This window comes from Archocentrus centrarchus, chromosome 24 (assembly GCF_007364275.1).
Source record: "Archocentrus centrarchus isolate MPI-CPG fArcCen1 chromosome 24, fArcCen1, whole genome shotgun sequence".
Taxonomy (NCBI): domain Eukaryota; kingdom Metazoa; phylum Chordata; class Actinopteri; order Cichliformes; family Cichlidae; genus Archocentrus; species Archocentrus centrarchus.
The window spans coordinates 5,268,052-5,290,247 of record NC_044369.1 but is presented as its reverse complement, the minus strand read 5'-3'; the positions used below and the strand labels follow the sequence as shown (position 1 = coordinate 5,290,247).

Sequence of the window (22,196 nt, the reverse complement as noted above, 5' to 3'; positions counted from 1 at the left end):
GCACCTCCTCACAGGTCGATCTGGAGTTAAAGTCCAAAAGGGCCTGGGGAAAACACAGCTGGGTAACAGCATGTTACTGTTTGATGGAGTCAAACACAGACAGGCAGAGGAATTACGCAATCATTAAAAAGGACATGGAGTGCTTGAAGGCTTCTGCCTTACATTCACAACATACAGTATCTACAGTATGCACGGCATCACAGGACACAGATGGTTAATTGTTTTTGCTTTTCTAAGAAAATAGAGCAGCATTTACTAACTACACCATAAAAACTCTGTGTGAAACACAACCTTGTGTTGCTCCTAGTGGCATTTAAAAAAACCCACAAAGATGATGAGCTGTGCACCAGGATTTTAAACACACAAGATAAATAAATAATTTTAATTGTATCCTCATAAGACAGTGTTACATTAAATCTAAAGAGAAAGCAGCCACAAAATAATATTTTGAGCCACAGTGCCCTCCATAACTATTGGAACAAAGACACAATTTTTGCATATTTATCTCTGTACACAACTACATTGGATTGTAAATCAAACAACCAATATATGACTGAAGTGTAGGATTTCAGCTTTCATTCAAAGGGGTTTTTATAAAAATTTAGCATCAGCTGAGTTTTTTTTAATAGCTAGATTAAAAAAATAACTTTGCAGCCAATGAAGTCTAAAACCCGTGGACATCACCAACTGTTGTTTCCTCCCTGAGTTGCTGCACTAGGCCTTTACTGCAGTCACCTTCAGTTGCTGCTCCTTTGTGGGTCTCTCTGCATTCAGTTTTGTATTTAATAAGTGAAAGGCTGCTTTCTTGGGCTGAGATCATGTGTCTGACTTGGCCATTGAAGAATTTCCCCTTTCTTGACCTTGAGAAGCTCTTGGGATGCTGTTGCCCTTTGCTTTGGGCCATTATCTGATTGCACTGTGAAGGGCTTTCTTGTCTGTTTCGCAGCATTTGTCTGAATCTGAGCAGAGTATAGGCCTGTGTACTTCATCCTGCTGCTTCTATGAGCAGTCGCATCATCAATATAAGTGGCCCGGTTCCACTGGCAGCCATACTGCCATAACCCTGCCTCCACCATGTTGGACAGATTATTTGGTATGCTCTGGCTCACCAGCTGTTTCTCTTTCTCCATACTTTTCTCTTCTCATCAAGTTAACCTTGATTTCATCTGCACAAAGTTTTTTTTTTTTTTTTACAGAACTGCATCAGTTCTTTTAGATGTGTTCTGGCAAAGTCTAATCTGACCTTCCAGATCTTAAGAGTAATCAGTGGTTTGCACCTTCTCTCTATTTCATTCATGATTGTAGACTTTGATAGTGATACATTAGCCTCCTCAGGAGTGTTCTTTACTTAGATGTTTTGAAGTTGTTTTACTTAATCATGGAAATTATTTTGTCATCATCTTTCAGGCCTTTTGGTATTGCTGAGCTGCTCAGTGTATTCCTTTTTTTTAACAATGCGCCGGATTGTTGATTTGGTCTCTCCTGAAGTCGTTGCTGTGTCTCAGGTTAATTTCTGTTTTGTTATGAAATGACAAATGAAGCAGACATTCATTATGAAATAAGAAGGGAGCAGGCCTCACCTGGCTATTGTCCCATTACTTTTGAAACTCTGAAAACGGGAGACTGCATAAAAATGGCTATAATTCTTAAACAGCTTATGCTATTTTTTTTTTTAAACCCCTTAATTTAAAACTTAAAGTCTGCGAGATAAATCTTCCCTTTTCAGGGTGAAATGCTATCTTCCCAGGTTTTTTTGTTCCATCCATCCATTCTCTTCTGCTTATCCGGGGCTGGGACGTGGGGGCAGCAGCCTAAACAGAGAAGCCCAGTCTTCCCTCTCCCCAGCCACCTCCACCAGGTCATCTGGAGGGACCCCAATGCGTTCCCAGGCCAGCCAAGAGTTATAATCTCTCCAGCCTGTCCTGGGTCTACCCCAGGGCCTCCTCCTGGTGGGACATGCCCGGAACACCTCACATGTCCCACCATGCCCAGGAGGCATCCTAGACAGATGCCCGAGCCACCTCAACGGGCTCCTCTCGATGTGGAGGAGAAGTGGCTCTACTCTGAGCCCCTCCCGAATGGCCGCACTCCTCACCCTATCTCTAAGAGAGAGGCCAGCCACCCTTCGAAGGAAGCAAATATCTGCCGCTTGTATTCGCGATCTTATTCTTTCGGTCACTACCCAAAGCTTGTGACCATAGGTGAAGGTAGGAACGTAGATCGACACTCAGTTCCCTCTTCACCACGACAGACCGGTGCAGCGTCCGCATCACTGCAGACAGCCCCGATCCGTCTGTCGATCTCCCGCTCCCTTCTCCCGTCACTCATGAACAAGACCCTGAGATACTTGAATTCCTCCACCTGGGGAAAACACTTATCTCTGAGCCAGACAGGGCACACCACCCTTTTCCAGCTGAGGACCATGGCCTCAGACTTAGAGGTACTGATTCTCATGCCAGCAACTTCACACTCAGCTGCGAACCGTTGATGAAGCCAACAGGACCGCATCATCTGCAAAGAGCAGAGACGAGATTCTGAGGCCTATAAAAATTATGAACAGAACTGTGAGAAAGTGCAGCCCTGGCGGAGTCCAACACCCACAGGAAAGGAGTCCGACTTGTTGGCGACTATATGTACCAGGCTCTCTCTGCGGTTGTACAGGGACTGAATAGCCCACAACAATGGGCCAGATCCCCCCCATACTCCTGTAGGACCTCCCACAGGATACCCCGAGGGACGTGGTCCAATGCCTTCTCCAAGTCCACAAAGCAAATGTAGACTGGTTGGGCAAACCACCACGCACACTCAAATATCCTTGAGAGGATAAAGAGTTGGTCCAGCGTTCCACGACCAGGACAAAACCGCATGGTTCCTCTTGGATCTGAGGTTCGACTAACGGGCAGATCCTCCTTTCCAGCACCCTGGCGTAGACCTTACCGGGAAGGCTGAGGAGTGTGATCCCCGAAAGTTGGAGCACACCCTCCGGTCTCCCTTCTTAAAGATGGGGACCACCATCCTGATCTGCCAATCCAATGGCACTGCCCCAGAGCTCCACGCGATGTTGCAGAGGCGTGTCAGCTAAGACAGGCCTACAACATCCAGAGCCTTCAGGAACTCAGGGCGAATCTCGTCCACCTCAGGGGCGCTGCCACCAAGGAGTTGTTTAACTGCCTCAGTGACCTCACCCCCAGTGATGTTCAAGTCATCTCCGTCGTCCCCAGACTCTGCTTCCACTACAGAAGGCGTGTCAGTGGGATTCAGGAAGTCTTTGAAGTATTCCTTCCACCGCCTCAGTTGAAGTCAGCAGTTCTCCACTCACACTATAAACCATGTGAATGGAGCACCGCTTTCCCCTCCTGAGTTGCCTGACAGTTTGCCAGAATCACTTCGATGCCGCCTGAAAGTCTTTTTCCATAGCCTCACCGAACCCGAGTTTTTGCTTCAGCCACTGCCCGAGCCACGTTCCGCTTGGTTTATCAGATCTTTTACCACTAATTGCTTCCCAGTTTTGGCCCAAATGTTCCTCAAATATGTTTACTTGCTTTGATTTTAAATCTTACCCTTTTTATAAGACTTTATGGAATATGATGCTAAAGTGGCCTGACCTTTATTGATAGGTTTGCTTGATCTATTATCTTTATCCAGCCCTTCTTGGTATTTTTCCTCCTCACATGCTTTACACGTGATACTTAGTCAGCATTTCTTTGACAGCACCATTACCTCATCTGTAAAACAGATGGAAAATCCCAAACTCTCTCTATTCTGGGTTAAGTGTCAAATCTTTTCGATTTATGACCTGCAAGAGGCTGTACACTGATCTGCCAAGCAACAACCCCAGAGTGAGACACAATAAACATAACTTCTTTCAATAAATGCAATTAAATGATAACAAAAACTTATCAGAAATAATTATAAATAAATCAAACAATATTTTTAAGACAAAAAACAGCATAAGTGAAGACAGTCATCAGACACACCATTTAAATCAACAGTTTTCAGCCAATATAATCAAAATGAAACAAAATAAGTCAAACAGTATAATCAAAACCAAATTAAATCAATAGTCAATCAGGTCAATAATCAGTAGTCCATTCAAATCAGCAGTGTCTTAATTTAATAATCAAACCTTTCAATAATCTCAATAATCCAGAGTACGCTTATATCATTAGTGAAAACCTCTTCTACAGTCATCAAAAGCAGTATAAAAACCATCCAAAAACAGTAAGTAAAAACATATCAAAACTAGTGTAAAAACATACAAAAAGATCCCACAGATTGTTTCATTTGCAATCTTCTGTTGTGGTGTACAAAGACAAAACTACCAAAAAGTTGTGTATTTGTTCCAGTAATTATGGAGGGCACTGTAAGTGTTAAACCTTAACCCAAATGTAACAGTTTCTAAAACTGTCCTCAAACAGGACTTTGAAGCCAAAGTGTTCTGACATTTCAAACATTTCATCACCATCTAAAACTCCTGTGTTTGGTTTTCTGTGACGTATAACTTAAGTCGCTCCCATCACAGCTCCCAGCTTTGGTCATACTAAGAAGTTTGCTCATAATCTTTGATTTTTCACCCAATAGATTTCTAATGTGCAGCACGGTTGCATGGTGGTTAGCACTGCTGCCTCACAGCTACTAGGGATGCGCCGATCCGATATTCAGTATCGGTATCGGGTCCGATACTGGCCTAAATTACTGGATCGGATATCGGAAAGAAATAAAAAATGCAATCCGATCCGACCCACATTAGCTGCATTGCAGTTTTCGGTCGTCTTCTTCTTCTTGTGGGTCTGCGGTTGAACAAACCAGCTTAGAGCTGCATTACCGCCACCTACTGGAATGGAGTGGATCAAGAGTTAGAAAAAAACCCTCAGATTCTATGAAGTTCTCCGTCGCTGCGACGGATTCCCTTTGACACTGAGTGGATCATCGCTGACATGTTTTTCCGCCTCCACCGCTCTCTGCGTGTTTGTGTGTTGTGCTCGCTGTGCTGAGAATCAGCTGTTATTTTTTTCTCTACTTCAGCTGCCGGACATACTGCTAGCGAGCGCAGCTATTAGCACTGGTGACCGTCCGGTACCGGAAGGACCTCTTCTCCGTCAAAATATTTTTTATACTTTAATCCCTGATTAGTGACTAAATATAGACCTGCAGTAGAAACGTATTTAGGAGAATGCTTGTGAATATAAAGTATTACAAGATTGCGCTCACGCAGCCCCTAGTTTTTCAACATAAACACTGATGACGCAACAGCAGCAGTCAGCTGATTTACGTGCAGTCTGTCTGCACAAGCAAAGAGGCGGAGCCGGTGAGCTCAGATGGAGTGGACTAAATGTTTTTCTAGTGTCCAAATGAAGCTTTTCCCTCTGTAACCTCCATTAAACCTTTACTGTGAAACAGCTGGAGGTCCTCCATCAACCACCTGATCAGTAATTGAAGAAAAGAGAACTTTGTAGCTGCTCCATCCACCCTGTTTGTTTCACACAGGGAAAAACTGCAGTACGGAAGTTAAAATATGCAGATGAACTGTTAATACGAAAAAAGTATTTCTTATCCAGTTACTCGGGTAATCGATGGAATAATCAATAAAATACTCGATTGCTAAAATAATCAATAGTTGCAGCCCTAATGAAATTTGCAACATACCATAAGCCAATGCATCACCTTCTCACATAGGAGCAACAGGATTCAGGTGATAGAGCGATTGTTGTAAGTAAGTAAAGTTTATTTATATAGTGCTTTACACAGACAAAAAGTCACAAAGTGTTGTACAATAATTAAAACACAATGTCCAAAAAAAAACAAAAAACAGATAAAACACCATGTTAAAATGTAACATTACCATATTAAAAGAAAAAGAATAAACAAAGTCAACAGAAAGTCTGGTTAAACAGAAAAGTTTTCAGCTGTTTTTTAAAAGACTCCACAGAGTCAGCTAAATGGAGATGGAGTGGTAAACAGTTCCAGAGCTTTGGTGCCACTGCCTGAAAAGCTCTGGCCCCCGGTCCTTAGTCTTGTATGTGGGACAACTAAAAGATTTTGATTTTGTTGTGTGAGAGACTGTTGACTTACCTAAAATTGATCCAGGCATTTAAAAACAATTTTTAAAAATAATAATACAAAAAAGATCGGATTTGTATCGGTATCGGCGATAGCCAAATTTAAAATATCGGTATCAGACATAAAAAAGTTGTATCGTGCCATCCCTAACAGCTACAATAACATCTAGAAGGTCTGGGTTCGATTCCATGTGTCTGCGTGGGTTTCCTCCCACAGTCCAAAGACATGCAGTTACTGGAGTTAGGTTAATTGGTGACTTTAAATTGCCCATAGGTGTGAGTGTGAATGGTTGTCTGTCTCTCTGTGTTAACCCTGCGACAGGCTGGCGACCTGTATAAGGTGTACCCTGCCTCTCACCCTGTGTCAGCTGGGATAGGCTCCAGCCCCTGACCCTGAACAGGATAAGCGGAAGAGAATGGATGGATAGATAGATTTCTAATGTCCTGCCAGTTTGAGAAAGAATGCCACAGCGACCCACATAGACTGTATAAAAAAGATGGACATGGACATAGTCAAGTGATGTTACTTTATTTCTTATGAAGCCTTGAGTTTTGCATTTTGGCACGTCCGTGACAGGAAAGCGGCGGGAGAAGAGCAGGCTGGTGGTAATGACGTGGTAAGGACCATGACATATGCTGAAATACCAACATGAGGGGGCACGGATGGTCACTGAGTCTAGGATGTCTGTTTAACTGTGAAAATACTGCCTTCAAGAAATGTTCATTTTTACCTCTGAAAAATTCTTATCCATATTAAAATTATAAAAATATATAAACTAACACTCAAACTAATAAAAGCTAAACTAAAACTAAACATTTTTAACCAATAAAAACTAAAATGAAATGAACAAATCGACTCTGAGAAAATAACTCAAACAAAGCTTAATCAAAAACACAATATAAATGAAAACTTAATAAAAAAATTTTAATAAACATTGTTACTCTGATCCAACCTTTAGCTAATTTTTGTCTGTTTAATATGAGATGAGAGCGAAATGTGTAAAGAAGGTCACATGACATCTAAAGAGGTCAAAGTTTGCGTGATTGGCAGAAAGATAACTCAGTGAAGAAGCCAGTCATTACGTCTGAGAACAGATACAGTCCTCTACATAACTGGAAAAACATGAGAATTAAACAACACATGGTGCAGCAGAAAATATTTAAGAATATGCAGCGCATAATTGAAAATAAAATCCTTCTGCTGGCTCCAAAATCTGTAATAAACAGGGATTTTGACCTGCTACTCTTTTGCTGTCCTTTCCGGAACAATGATTAACTAATAACTGAGCTGTTCTATTTGTTCTCCCAACAAGCTAACGGAAGCCCAAATAATAAACCAGGAGGGTCCTGCTAGTATTAGGGTCTCGCCATGTACCTGAACACAGCAGCTTTCCTCCTCGGAGCCTTGATCAGCACTGGTAAGATATAGTGGCATGTTTAAATAGTGATTAATAATGAATAAATGTGTAATTGCAATAGAATAACAAAACCAGGATGCATTAAGGGGCAAGTCTGCATGCACCTAAAACAGCTTTTGTTCATTTTGCAATTAACACACATTTTAAAGTAGCAGAAACAAAGCCACATAAATGTTGTAGTAACAGGTCAAAACAGATAAAATTGGACGATGGATTTAAAACTGCAACTTGTGTCTAGACCTGATAAATGATGATGACTATGGGCTTAAATTTTGACATTATAAAATGTGTTCTCGTATGGATGCTTTTGCTGTATTTTGTTTTGTTTTATTTCAGTTAAATGATAATGGTAGGTGAGGACTGCTGATTGGGTCTAAACTATTCATCAGTGACATTATATCAGAAACAGTAATGCGAGTCATGATATAAGAACAGCAGAATAGTAAATACAACCTTTACACCCCTATCTTGATGTTATTTCACACAAGAAGCTGGAAGATGAGTTACTTAGAGGATATACACTCATTTCCAACTATATATTTTTATTTTTGGATGTTTTTAGACTTATTTAAGTCTGAAATGAGCCACTTTAGTCAGCTTTCCTCTGATTGGCTGCCTCTTGCAAACAGAAGGCTTGAATCGCAAGTGGGTGGGGCTTCTGTGCTAACAGACACACCTGTGTGCCCCAGATGGCCATATTAGGGATATCCACTCTCACTGACATCATACAGAACCAAAAATAGAAAAATAGTGTCTGAAACCTGAGCTTTTTGCTTAGAGAGATAAGAGGAAAATCACAAGTTTATATTTATGGATGTATGTATGTATGTATGTATGTATGTATGTATGTTTATGTGCTTGCAGTTAAGTGTGTGTAAATATCATTGCTTTCATTGTTTAACTGGTTTTAAAATTTTGAATGTCCTGTCAGTAGCTGTGCTCTTTATCATGCTGAGCCTCAGCTGTTGTTGCTATGCTAGCCAGATTTCACCCATTTTTGAGCAGGTTTATTGTGTGTGGTTGCAGTTTGTGGCACTGAGGTGGAGGGCTACTCCAGAACTGAAGGGGCATGGATCCTCTCGCTGAATAAACGAAGATATTCAGTTGACACCATAGCTGAATGTGCCACTAAATGTAACAGTGAAACATTCTTCACATGCAGGTAAGTTTACACCTCCACTGAAATTTTTATATATATATATATATATATATATATATATATATATATATATATATATATATATATATATATATATATATATATATATATATATATATTTTTTTTTTTTTTTTTAATTTATCTATTTATTTATTTATTTATACACAGGACTTTCATGTATGATGAGAATGACCGAGAGTGTTGGACGGCAGCAGCAAACTCTAAAACAGAGCAAATCATGAAGAGAAGCAGCACAGCTTTATATGAAAGAAATGGTAATGATGGTAATGTTGTCCTTTCTTTCGGCTCCAGTGAATATTCTGCTCTGGTTTGCATGATGTTTTTAGTTTTCATGACACTGTAGTTAATTTTTAGCTCATTTGTCATGATCAGTGATGTTTGGACTGTCTACAAACACTGCAAGTCAAACACCTCTGTGGCTCAGTTTGGTTCAATAAAACATCACAGTACTGGGATCAAATCAAAGAAATGACTGATAAATATGAAGGGAGGCAGATTTTACTTACATTTGTTCTATATTCTGTTGTTTCTTTTTTTATTTAATTTTATAGAATATCTCCTGGAGTGTGTAAATGGGATAGGAAAAGATTACAGAGGAACAAAGTCCAGAACAAAATCCGGGAAGCTCTGTCAGAGATGGGATTCAAACTACCCACACAGGCCAAAGTTTCTATTCACATGTTTTCATTTGATTTTACATCATCCTTTCATTTCCTTTTATATCTTTGTGAAGCTTTTCTTAATGTTTCTGCTACAGTGTCACACCACAGACCCACCCACTAGCAGATCTGGAGTCCAACTTCTGCAGAAACCCTGATGGGGACCACAGGGGACCCTGGTGCTACACCACTGACCCCAGCACCCGCTGGGAGCCGTGCAACGTACCCAGCTGCTCTAGCGAGATTCATAAATGTGTGTGTGGATGTTTGTTTGCTTTTTTTGATTTGTCCCACATGCACATCTAATTATCCTTTAGCAGCTATTTTGATTTCCACCATCTTCATTTGGTGTCTAAAATATTTAAAGTAGCTAATCTGTAAAATATACACACTACACAATGTTCTGAAAATGTTCTGGTTCTGGAACAACATTAGTTATCATGCGTGGCATGGCAGATCAGATACATCAGTGTTTTTCCTTCACAGATGAATGTATGGTCTGCAACGGTGAGGACTACAGAGGAAAAATCTCCTCCACTGAAAACGGCTACACCTGCCAACACTGGGACTCCCAGACACCCCACGACCACGGCTACAATCCCAGCATGCAAGTGCAAAACTTCGGATGTTGAAGGCATTTTCCAGAAAAATAAGCTAAAGCTTCAGTTCTGCTATTTATGCTTGTTACAGACTTCCGGGAAAGTTTCTTGAGAAGAACTACTGCAGAAACCCAGATGGAAGTCCCCGACCATGGTGCTTCACCACCAGCCCATCCAAACGATGGGACTTTTGCTCCATTTCCCGCTGCAGTAAGTCCTCACATTTAATGTTTCTCATGGATAAACTAAGTAGATTTGAGTCTCCTGTTCCATCACATCCCAAAGATGCTTTATGGGTTTTGAGATCTGGTGACCGTGAGTGCCATTTGAGTGACATGAACTCACTGTCATGTTCAAGAAACCAGTTTGAGATGATTTGAACTTTCTAACATGACATTGTATCCATCTGGAAGCAGCCATCAGGAGATAGGTACACTGTAGTCATAAAGGGTTGGGCATGGTCAGCAATATTACCCAGGAAGTCCACGGTGTTTAAATAATGCTTAGTTGGTAACGTGGGACCCAAATGAGCCAAGAAAATATTCCTCATACCATTACACCATCACCATCAGCCTGAGCTGTTGTGTTTTTCCAGCATAACTGCTGCTATAGCCAATCTTCCTTAAGTTTCAACGCTCTTCTGCATAACTTGGATGTAGTGATTATTTGACTTGCTACAGTCTAACCGTTCTGCTTGGACCTCTGATATCAACAAGGTACTTTCACCTAGAGAGCAGCTGCTCACTGGATATTTTCTCTTTTTTCAAACCATTCTCTGTAAACCCTAGAGATGGTTATGTGGGAAAATCTCAGTAAATCAGTAGTTTTTTAAATACTCAGACCAGTCCATTTGGCAACAACCACCACTGCACATTCAAAGTTACATAAATCATTTTTCTTCTACATTGTGATGCTCAGTTTGAATTTCAGCAGGTTTTCTTGACCATGTCAACATGCTTAAATGCAGTGAGTTGCTGCCATGTGGCTGGCTGATTAGATATTTGTGGTTAGCGAGCAGTTGAACAAGTGTACGTAATGCACCACATAGCTATGCACACCTTAGTAAAACCATTCAGACATTTACTACGTGTCCTTTTTTGATGGTAAAACCCAACCAGATGTATCTGCAGTTTGTAGACGAAGCACAAGAACCCATTCAGAAAACATGCTGCATAAACGTTTCAGTTTGAGCCACCATCACCCACTTCCAGCACCTACCACCTTTTAAAAGTATAATTAATTAAGCATTAATTAAAAGGAAATATAACACAAAAAGATCAGAAGTATGCAAAAATAGAAACTTTAAAGAAATATAGTTGTAAAAGAGTTTAATGGACAAATAATACAGAGTATATATTGACATCTTTTCTTCTGTCCACAGCTGCTGAGCTTCCCACCATCATCCCAGAGGTGAACTGTGTCACCGGTGAAGGTGCAGCGTACCAAGGAACGATTGCCGTAACTGTGACTGGCAAAACATGCCAGAGGTGGTCGGCTCAGACGCCCCATAAGCACAACCAAAACCCAGAAAACTACCCCTGCAAGTAAGAGCTGCATCTGAGAACCAGAGAAAACAGTGAAGCTCCTGCCAGAGTTCCCCTTCAGCAATGTTACAAATATCTTGTCAAGAATCTTTGACAAGATATGTTTAGCCGCATGTTCTCCTTGAATCGCTGGCTGTCTGAGTGGTGTCCAAAAAACGACGTGGGCTTCATGAATAATTGGCAAAGTTTCTGGGGAAAACCTGGTCTTGTTAGGAGAGACGGCATCCATCCCACTTTGGATGGAGCAGCTCTCATTTCTAGAAATCTGGCCAAATTTATTAACCCTCCTAAAAACTGACTACCCAGGGTTGAGACCAGGAAGCAGAGCTGCAGTCTTACACGCCTCTCTGCAGCTTCTCTCCTCCTGCCATCCCCCCAAAACCCCATCCCCATAGAGTCGGTGCCTGCTCCCAGACCACCAAAAACCAAAGCTAAAATCAGCAAAAAGCTATTTAAGCATAAAAATTCAAAAACAATAAATAATACAGCTTCATCAACTGCACCAAAGAATAAAACAATTAAATGTGGATTGTTAAACATTAGGTCTCTCTCTTCCAAGTCCCTGTTAGTAAATGATTTAATAATTGATCAACGTATTGATTTATTCTGCCTTACAGAAACCTGGTTACAGCAGGATGAATATGTTAGTTTAAATGAATCAACACCCCCGAGTCACAGTAACTGTCAGAATGCTCGAAGCACAGGTCGAGGAGGAGGATTAGCTGCAATCTTCAATTCCAGCTTATTAATTAATCAAAGACCCAGACAAAGTTTTCATTCTTTTGAAAGCCTGACTCTTAGTCTTGTCCATCCTAATTGGGAAAATCAAAAACCTGTTTATTTGTTATTATCTATCGTCCACCTGGTCCTTACTCAGAGTTTCTGTCTGATTTCTCAGACTTTTTATCTGATTTAGTGCTCAGTTCAGATAAAATAATTATAGTGGGTGATTTTAACATCCATGTAGATGCTGAGAATGACAGCCTCAACACTGCATTTAATCTATTGTTAGATTCAATTGGCTTCTCTCAAAATGTAAAGGAGCCCACTCACCACTTTAATCATACTCTGGATCTTGTCCTGACATATGGCATAGAAACTGAAGACTTAACAGTATTCCCTGAAAGCCCCCTCCTGTCTGATCATTTCTTAGTAACATTTACATTTACTTTAATGGATTACACAGCAGTGGGGAATAAGTTTTATTACAGTAGAAGTCTTTCTGAAAGTGCTGTAACTAAGTTTAAGGATCTAATTCCTTCATTGTTATGCTCTTCAGTGCCATGTGCCAACACAGTGCAGAGCAGCTACCTAAACTCTGCTCCCAGTGAGGTTGATTATCTCGTCAATAGTTTTACATCCTCACTGCGTATAACTTTGGATACTGTGGCTCCTCTGAAAAGGAAAGCTTCAAATCAGAAGTGCCTGACTCCGTGGTATAATTCACAAACGCACAGCTTAAAGCAGATAACCCGAAAGCTGGAGAGGGAATGGCGTCTCACTAAATTAGAAGATGCTCATTTAGCCTGGAAAAAGAGTTTGTTGCTCTATAAAAAAGCCCTCCGTAAAGCTAGGACATCTTACTATTCATCATTAATTGAAGAGAATAAGAACAACCCCAGGTTTCTTTTCAGCACTGTAGCCAGGCTGACAAAGAGTCAGAGCTCTGTAGAGCCGAGTATTCCTTTCACGTTAACTAGTAGTGACTTCATGGATTTCTTTACAAATAAAATTTTAGACATTCGAGAAAAAATTATTCATAACCATCTCAAAGATTATTCTTCATGTTCGGCTGCTTTCAGCACTGCTGGTATTTGTTTAGACTCTTTTGCTCCAGTTGATCTTTCAGAGTTAACTTCAATAGTTACTTCCTCCAAACCAGCAACATGTTTGTTAGATCCCATTCCTACTAGACTGTTCAAAGAAGTCTTTCCAATTATTGATGCTTCAATCTTAAAAATGATCAATCAGTCTTTATTAGTTGGCTATGTACCACAGACCTTCAAGGTGGCTGTAATTAAACCTCTACTTAAAAAGCCATCACTTGACCCAGCTGTCTTAGCTAATTATAGGCCAATCTCCAACCTTCCTTTTCTCTCAAAGATTCTTGAAAGAGTAGTTGTAAAACAGCTAACTGATCATCTGCAGAGGAACAGTTTATTTGAAGAGTTTCAGTCAGGTTTCAGAATTCATCACAGTACAGAAACAGCATTAGTGAAGGTTACAAATGATCTTCTCACAGCCTCTGACAGTGGACTCATCTCTGTTCTTGTCCTGTTGGACCTCAGTGCAGCTTTTGATACTGTTGACCATAACATTTTATTACAGAGATTAGAGCTTGCTATAGGTATTAAAGGTACTGCACTGCAGTGGTTTGAATCATATTTATCTCATAGACTCCAATTTGTTCATGTAAATGGGGAGTCTTCTTCACACACTAAGGTTAATTATGGAGTTCCACAGGGTTCTGTGCTAGGACCAATTTTATTTACATTATACATGCTTCCCTTAGGCAGTATTATTAGAAAGCACTGCATCAATTTTCATTGTTATGCAGATGATACTCAGCTTTACCTATCAATGAAGACAGATGACACACATCAATTAATTAAACTGCAGGAATGTCTTAAAGACATTAAGGCCTGGATGACCTCTAATTTCCTGCTTCTAAATTCAGATAAAACTGAAATTCTTGTTCTCGGCCCCACAAATCTTAGAAACATGGTGTCTAACCAGATACTTACTCTGGATGGCATTACTTTGGCCTCCAGTAACACTGTGAGAAATCTTGGAGTCATTTTTGACCAGGATATGTCCTTCAATGCACATATTAAACAAATATGTAGGACCGCTTTTTTGCATTTGCGCAATATTTCTAAAATTAGAAACATCCTTTCTCAGAGTGATGCTGAAAAGCTCATTCATGCATTTATTACTTCTAGGCTGGATTATTGTAATTCATTATTATCAGGCTGTCCTAAAAGCTCCCTGAAAAGCCTTCAGCTGATCCAAAATGCTGCAGCTAGAGTACTGACAGGGACTAGAAAGAGAGAGCAGATTTCTCCCATATTGGCTTCTCTTCATTGGCTCCCTGTTAAATCTAGAATAGAATTTAAAATTCTTCTCCTCACATACAAGGTCTTGAATAATCAGGCACCATCTTATCTCAAAGACCTCATAGTACCATATCACCCCAACAGAGCACTTCGCTCTCAGACTGCTGGCTTACTTGTGGTTCCTAGGATACTTAAGAGTAGAATGGGAGGCAGAGCCTTCAGCTTTCAGGCGCCTCTTCTGTGGAACCAGCTTCCAGCTTGGATTCGGGAGACAGACACCCTCTCTATTTTTAAGATTAGGCTTAAAACTTTCCTTTATGATAAAGCTTATAGTTAGGGCTGGATCAGGTGACCCTGAACAATCCCTTAGTTATGCTGCTATAGGCCTAGTCTGCTGGGGGGTTCACATAATGCACTGTTTCTTATTCACCTTATTTACTTTGTTTATACTCCACTCTGCATTTAATCATTAATTGATATTAATCTCTGGCTCTCTTCCACAGCATGTCTTTCTCTCCCCTCAGCCCAACCGGTCGCGGCAGATGACTGCCCCTCCCTGAGCCTGGTTCTGCTGGAGGTTTCTTCCTGTTAAAAGGGAGTTTTTCCTTTCCACTGTCGCCAAGTGCTTGCTCATAGGGGGTCGTTTTGACTGTTGGGTTTTCTCTGTATTATTGTAGGGTCTTTACCCACAATACAAAGCGCCTTGAGGCGACAGTTTGTTGTGATTTGGCGCTATATAAATAAAATTAAATTGAATTGAATTGAATCTCCCAAAGTTGGTTAACGAGCAGGAATAAAGTTAATCCATCAGTTGTTATTTTCAGGGTCGAACCTATTTATAACAGAGAAGACATAAAAATACAATCAGTACCTTTAAAGTTATGAGGAATGACTTCATGAGCAGTGGTGTCAAGTTCAACTGCCTGAAGTTGAAGTTTCTCTCCTTTTCTCTGCACTGCCCCCAAAATTCCTCCAAACAAACTTTAAAACTTGAACTTTCACTGCAATTTATCACAACGTCAGAAAGCCCGCTTTTCATGCAGTAGCTGATGTAACGGTAGTCATCATTTTGGATGACTAACTTATTTTCAGTTTCAGTTCAAATAATCAAATTTGACAAATTTGATCAATGCACTAGTATCAAAGGGTTTGGAGAGGTGTATTATCACCCCCCATAACAGGCATAAACGCATAAACTCTGGTTATGAACCTGAAAGGTTAATGACAGACTCACCAGAAACACCACTGACTCAGGTGAGTCAGCTGAACCAGGTTAATAACGGACTGGTGTTTCCAGTGACTCAGTCATTAACCCGGTTTAGCTGAATCACCTGAGTTAGTGGTGTTCCCGCTGACTCGGCTGATTCAGCTGAACCGGGTTAATAACAGAGTCATCTTTTCATATTCGACAGTCGGTTACTATTGAAACTGCACCGCAGAGTGGCCGCCACACACCCCCCTGTTTTTGTTCAAAACTAAGACAGAAACTCTGATTGCAGAATGTTTCCTGATTTAACCCTTTCACTTCTTACTGATATTTTTATACTACAATAAAAAACTGTTTTATTTGTTTTTATTTAACCATGAAAATATGAGTCCTAAGATTTGAATTATTTTTTATGAGAGTGTCCCGGCCAAGAAAGACAGCAGTATTATCAACTTAGTTGCATCAACCTCAATTCCACCAAACTCAATTCTGTAAAATTTATAAGAAAATTTCCATTAAATTGCAAATTATTTTTACAGTGTAAGTACCTTTTCATAACCTCATTTTTGTGTTTGTATGTGTTCTTCTTTGCCAGAGGTCTAGATAATAACTACTGTCGTAACCCCAACAATGAAAGGATGCCCTGGTGCTACACAACTGACCCCGACACTCGCTGGGAGTACTGCAACGTGCCACGATGTGGGGCTGCACGTGGACCAGGTGTGTTTGTCAACTTCTCTCTTCCCTGTGTTTCAACAGTGTATCCAGAATCTTCCTCATTTCTTTATCTCTTGCTGCAGATGATCCGGCGACTCCCCCGAAGGAGGAAAACTGCTACGAGGGGAACGGCTCCAGTTATCGGGGCGTAACATCAGAGACCATCGGTGGGAAAAAATGTCAGATATGGAGTTCCATGACTCCTCACAGACATGAGAAAACACCAGAGGTCTATCCTAATGCGTAAGTATCAAACACATTTTATATACAGGCTGAAGAGTTTTAGTCACGATGAGGCAGAATTTACTCACCCATGATTTTTGAGAAACCCTTTGCTGGATGACAGTCTTTGTATGAATTGTAACAAACTAACTTGAGATCCAGGTCAATATGAATTATGAATTTATTAAGCTTCATTTCACATTATTTGCAAAACAGTGCCTAAATATGAGAGGTTCACAACTCTTTAAAAATTGAATCCATCAAATTATTATAAACCTTCTCCAGGATTGGCTCCAAGAGCAAAAAAGTATCTTGTTTATTGGGCTGACGTCCTAAAGTTCCAGGTCTTTTTTATCAACAGGGACCTCAGAGGGAATCTGTGCAGGAACCCTGATGGGGACCAAGCCCCCTGGTGTTTCACTACAGACCCCAAAGTCCGCTGGGAGTACTGCAACTTGGAGAAATGCCCCCTCAGATCTCCAGGAACCAGACATTCTGGAGCCCAGAACCCTCCCACTGCCACCCAGACACCACCAGAGGAAGGTGAAGCAGCTTTTTAAAAAATGCATTTGTTACATTTTGTGCTTGCTTGTTTTACCCTTCATTCACTCTTCCTGGTTCTGTGCTGCACCTTTAGACTGCAAGGTTGGAAACGGGGAAACATATCGAGGTCCAACTTCTGTTACTGCGCTGGGTGTGACGTGCCAGGCATGGAGTGCTCAGACTCCCCACAGTCACACTAGCTTCACCCCAGAAATTCACCCCACCAAGGGTCTGGAAGGCAATGTAAGTGTGTGGGTGCTGCTCTATAAACTCTTTTATGTAAGGACACAACTTTTTTTCCAAGCTCACTAACCTCTTATGTCCACTGTCCACTGTCAGAGCTGCAGAAACCCAGACGGCGATCTGAACGGACCGTGGTGCTACACTACTGACAGCAACAAGAAATGGGACTACTGCCAGATCCCCGACTGTGGTACGTGAACATTCGTGATGACATTAAAATTCAATATTTTTTTGATCTAACCCAGGGGTGACACCCCTGATCTAACCACTCTGCCAGCATGACTGTTGCTCAGTCTAAACTGCAGATTAACCCTTGCTTTCCACTCATTTCCTGCTGTGCCAGTCACACATGGTGGGTCTGACTCTGTCCGCATGCGTTCTGATCTTCCTGCCATGTTGGTTCAATGAGGGTTTTTTTTTTGGTTGTCTGATATGTTCATACTGTAAATTGGGCTCTTTTTACTAACCTAATGCTGGAGTTGGCAGCCAATCGGTGCCAGTGTTGATAATAAATAGATTCTCTTCGGGCTTCAGCAAACTGGTCAGACGAATGAAGGTAAATTAAATTACATTTGACTCTGGAGGTTTGTGACAGCCATTGTTGTATTATTCCATGACAAAATTTTCCATGTATTTTCTTTATTACTTGTCCAGCCTCCCCAGGGGTGCAGGAAGGCTGGAGCCTATCCCAGCTTTCATAGGGCAAAAGGTGCAGGGCCAAAACATGGAGCGGGACAGTCATCCACACTTGCAGTACAGTCAAATAGACAAAAAAAAATTTTGGACAATGGAACATTTCCATACAGCAAACTGATAGATTCAAACACAGAACCTTCTTGCTGTGAGGCAGCAGTGCTAACCACTGTAACACTGTGCTGCCACTGGACAGAATTATTGTTCAGCTAACCAAGAGATACCAGAGAAAGTGCAGAAATGGTCTAATAAGAGTCAGATTTTCCTACGAGGCTGTCAAGTCTTCTCGTTTGTTAAAAACAGCACTTCAGACTCACTGTTTTGTGTTTCACTCCTCTTGTGATCTATCATTTTATAGTTGAACTGAAGTGTGGAATACCAGCGATCAAACCAAAACGCTGTGTTAGTCGTCTTGTTGGCGGCTGTGAAGCAACGCCTCACTCGTGGCCCTGGCAAATCAGCCTCCGGACCAGGTGAGCATCTGACACTGAAAGGACTTTATACCATCAGTTTCCTGTACAGATACCGAATCATTTAAATAGGTGTTTGACTGTAAACACTTTTAACATTTGTTTTTGTAATTATAGGAATAAAGAAAGTGCATGTTAATATCTGTTTGTTTTTCTGCCAGCGCAGGGACCCATTTCTGTGGAGGAACTCTGATCGACCCTCAGTGGGTCCTGACTGCTGCTCACTGCCTCGAGAGGTCGGAACAGAGCCACAGTTAACTCCTAAAAACCAAATTCTGCAATAACAACAATTAATTAGTGCCTGTGTTTCTGCATGTTATGTAGGTCCAGCCGCACTTCAGCGTATAAGGTATTGCTGGGTATCCACACTGAGACAGCCACCGAGTCATCAAAACAAGAGAGGAGACTCGAGAAAATGGTGCTGGGACCAAACAGAGTGGATATCGCTCTGCTCAAACTGGAGAGGTCAGTGTGGGTCTAATTATCCCAGGTCAGCAGCTAATGAGGTTACACGGTCATCGCTGTGTGGACGCTTAACTTTGATGTTAGTGAAATATGGATGAAAAACTTATCCTACATTTATTTCTGAATTTCCAGAAATTCACAATAATAAATTAGCCCCCCCAAAATAAAAGTATTGGCATAGAGATTCAGTTACCAGGTCCATTATAAAAGTATCAGGATTTGTCAGCATAGTATTACTTCAACCCCATGTACAGGTCCTGTCTGCTGATTCAAATGGATGGTAAATGTTTTTTAATTTAATCATAATTATCACAATATCTGTAGAAAATGTGTAAAAAAAACAAAAGTGAAAATGCTATCAGTCAAATTCATCTATAAATTTGGTTATTGTGTGTCACTTTCATGATGACAATAAGAATAATTCGATTTGATTTTCAGTTCAATTTTATTTATATAGCCCCAAATTACAACAAACAGTCACCTCAAGGCGCTTTATATTGTAAGGTAAAGAGCCTAACATATTTACAGAAACAAAACAGTCAAAACGACCCCCTGTGAGTAATCATGGGTGACAGTGGGAAGGAAAAACTCCCTTTTAACAGGAAGAAACCTCCAGCAGAACCAGGCTCAGAAAATAGTAGAAAATAATAGAAAAATTACTGCCTAGATGTTACCATTTTATTGCTAGCAGGTCACATTTTCCATATTACTATACTATTACAAATGAGTTTTGCCTCATAGTCATATTGGTTTCAACATTATCACCTCTAGTTTTTGGCCTGTTACTCCCCAGTTACATACATTTTGATTTGATATGACTCAGATTACAACCGTCGTTTACACAAGATAATTATTTGGATATTACTTTGGTAATTAAGTTTCTATTTCCATATTATTACCTTCTTGTTTCCACCTCATTACCACTCTTCCTCCATTATTACTAAGCTGTGATAGAAGCTGCTACGCTTTGTATAAAAACCCAATTCAGAAAATGTTGGGTGCTGTGTAAACCGTAAATAAAAACAGAATGCAAGGATTTGCAGATCTCATAAACCCACAACAAAAAATAAACAAAACATTTGGAGCATCCATTATGAATAAAATACGGGTTCATGAGATTTGCGAATCACTGCATTCTGCTATTTACATTTTACTCAGCATGTCACTCTATTTGGAATTGAGTTTGTAGAAAAATAAGTAATTTAATGACATAAGTTTGATCTTGTGAAGGCTGTTAAATTAACTGCACCCCTTCTCTCATCCTTCAATCTGTGTGTTTTCAGACCTGCAATAATAAATGACCAAGTGCAGCCAGCTTGTCTACCAGAAAAGGATTATATAGTTTCCAGTGAAGCAGAGTGTTTTGTAACCGGATGGGGTGAGACTCAAGGTACGTGTGTTCGTCCGTCTCTGTGCAGATTATTTTTTTAGAATAAGGTTATAAAAAACTAACAAACTGTTTTCGATGTTTTTTTTTTTTTACTGCCTGAAGATTGCTAAAATTGCAGTGTGTAGGTGCCTTTAATCACATTTTATTACAAGCCACATTTGGCTGCATGGGCCTGATAAACACGGGTAAGATCAGGTATCACGGAGTCAGGATTTGCTTGTAGGCTGTACAGCTGATGAATACCAGCTGAACTGATCCAAGACACACGGCTGTTATTCTTCCACTTTTTTTTCCACACAGTTTGTCTTCTATTCCATTATCATATTTGTTTGGCTTTCTGACAAAAGTGCATCATTTCATAGTGCATTTATTTTTATATTGAGTGCTTTTGCATTTTCAGTATTTATTAGATAGTACAGGGTAGAGAGCGGGGGAACGGGCTGAGATGGACTCAAACCCACGTCTCTGTGGATCACCAGCTCAACCAGCTGAGCCTTTGTCTAAATGTCAAGCTGATAATATCATACAAAAAACCCCAACACAACTGTATTACAACACATCTTAGGACGATGATGATGATGAGGGTAACTGCACAGAGGTGTGTTTGTGCAGGTACAGGAGGTGAGGGCGTTCTGAAGGAAGAGAGCTTCCCCATTATTGAGAACAAGGTCTGTAATCGGCCAGAATATCTGAACGGCAGAGTCCAAAACTATGAGCTGTGTGCTGGATACATCGAGGGAGGAATAGACAGCTGCCAGGTATGAAAACCTTCAAGATTGTAAAAACCAGGTGATAAAACTGATGTAAACTGTGTATTGTTTTCTGACTCAGTATTACAAATGTTTATCCTTTGTTTACAGCAGTTCAACACTGAGTTTATAATTGTTTTTTTAACACATTTTCTACAGAGATGGTGATATGATTAAATTACCGGCTACAAACGTATATAATACGTGTATTGAGATAAATAGTGAGTAAATAGTGTATATATAATAGTAATAATATTATTATTATTATAGTAATACTATGCTGACAAATCTCTCTCTCACTGACAACTGACAACGACTGGATGCAATATCATACTATTGCCATGCTCTAGGGTACTGTAGGGTTCTTGAGGTCAGTCAGGTCTTCTACCAGTCAGTCTGGTCTATGGTCTATCTACCTTATACAGTAGAGGCTTGGTACCCTTGGTACCCAAAGCGTGGGGATGATGAAATCCCCCCCCCCCGACCTGTCGTCTTGGCTCCCCCTTGCCGTAGCATTTGTGTTGTACCTCATCAATCTCTAGCTGCAATAGCAGTATGAGGGATTAATATCCAGTATGCCCTGGTTGGGATTCGAACCCCTGACCTCCTGCTCCAAGGATGATAACATTACCACTACACTATATCTATTCCTATGTAGCTGTATCTACATCTATATATCTATATATCACTATAGATATATAGATAGAGATATAGTGTTGGTACCTAATTTTGGGTCTCCATGTTCCTTGTGGCTGAAAATTCAAACCCAATTAAATCCAGAGTTTCCAAAGAAATCACTGGGATGAGCAGGTTGTGGTGCAGGCTGTTTATTAGTCATCTTAGTTACACACAACACAAAGACCCAAACACAGACAGTAACATAGTTAAGACTAAGATACACACACACACACAGAGAAGAGAGAAATGCAGAGACAGATGCAGATAACAGGAAAAGGAAAAAAGAGGACAGGAAAGAGAAAAG

General features: G+C 40.5%; 1 protein-coding gene across 3 annotated transcripts in view; it reads left to right on the top strand.

The window, feature by feature from the left end:
- LOC115774020 (plasminogen-like) overlaps positions 1-22,196 on the top strand; it is a 31,101-nt gene that overhangs the window by 7,827 nt on the left and 1,078 nt on the right. For 2 of the 3 annotated variants that reach the window (XM_030721023.1, XM_030721022.1), the window contains exons 3-20: positions 7,373-7,477; positions 8,504-8,639; positions 8,805-8,920; positions 9,209-9,323; positions 9,415-9,569; positions 9,803-9,923; positions 10,007-10,125; positions 11,297-11,459; positions 16,318-16,442; positions 16,523-16,682; positions 17,023-17,204; positions 17,299-17,447; positions 17,544-17,637; positions 18,499-18,613; positions 18,772-18,846; positions 18,935-19,075; positions 20,359-20,465; positions 21,078-21,223. In XM_030721023.1, the coding sequence (XP_030576883.1) occupies positions 7,429-7,477; positions 8,504-8,639; positions 8,805-8,920; positions 9,209-9,323; positions 9,415-9,569; positions 9,803-9,923; positions 10,007-10,125; positions 11,297-11,459; positions 16,318-16,442; positions 16,523-16,682; positions 17,023-17,204; positions 17,299-17,447; positions 17,544-17,637; positions 18,499-18,613; positions 18,772-18,846; positions 18,935-19,075; positions 20,359-20,465; positions 21,078-21,223 (2,268 nt within the window). In that variant the 5' untranslated portion in view covers positions 7,373-7,428. The remainder of the gene's footprint in view (positions 1-7,372; positions 7,478-8,503; positions 8,640-8,804; positions 8,921-9,208; positions 9,324-9,414; positions 9,570-9,802; positions 9,924-10,006; positions 10,126-11,296; positions 11,460-16,317; positions 16,443-16,522; positions 16,683-17,022; positions 17,205-17,298; positions 17,448-17,543; positions 17,638-18,498; positions 18,614-18,771; positions 18,847-18,934; positions 19,076-20,358; positions 20,466-21,077; positions 21,224-22,196) is intronic. The other variant, XM_030721024.1, reaches the window with a different exon arrangement.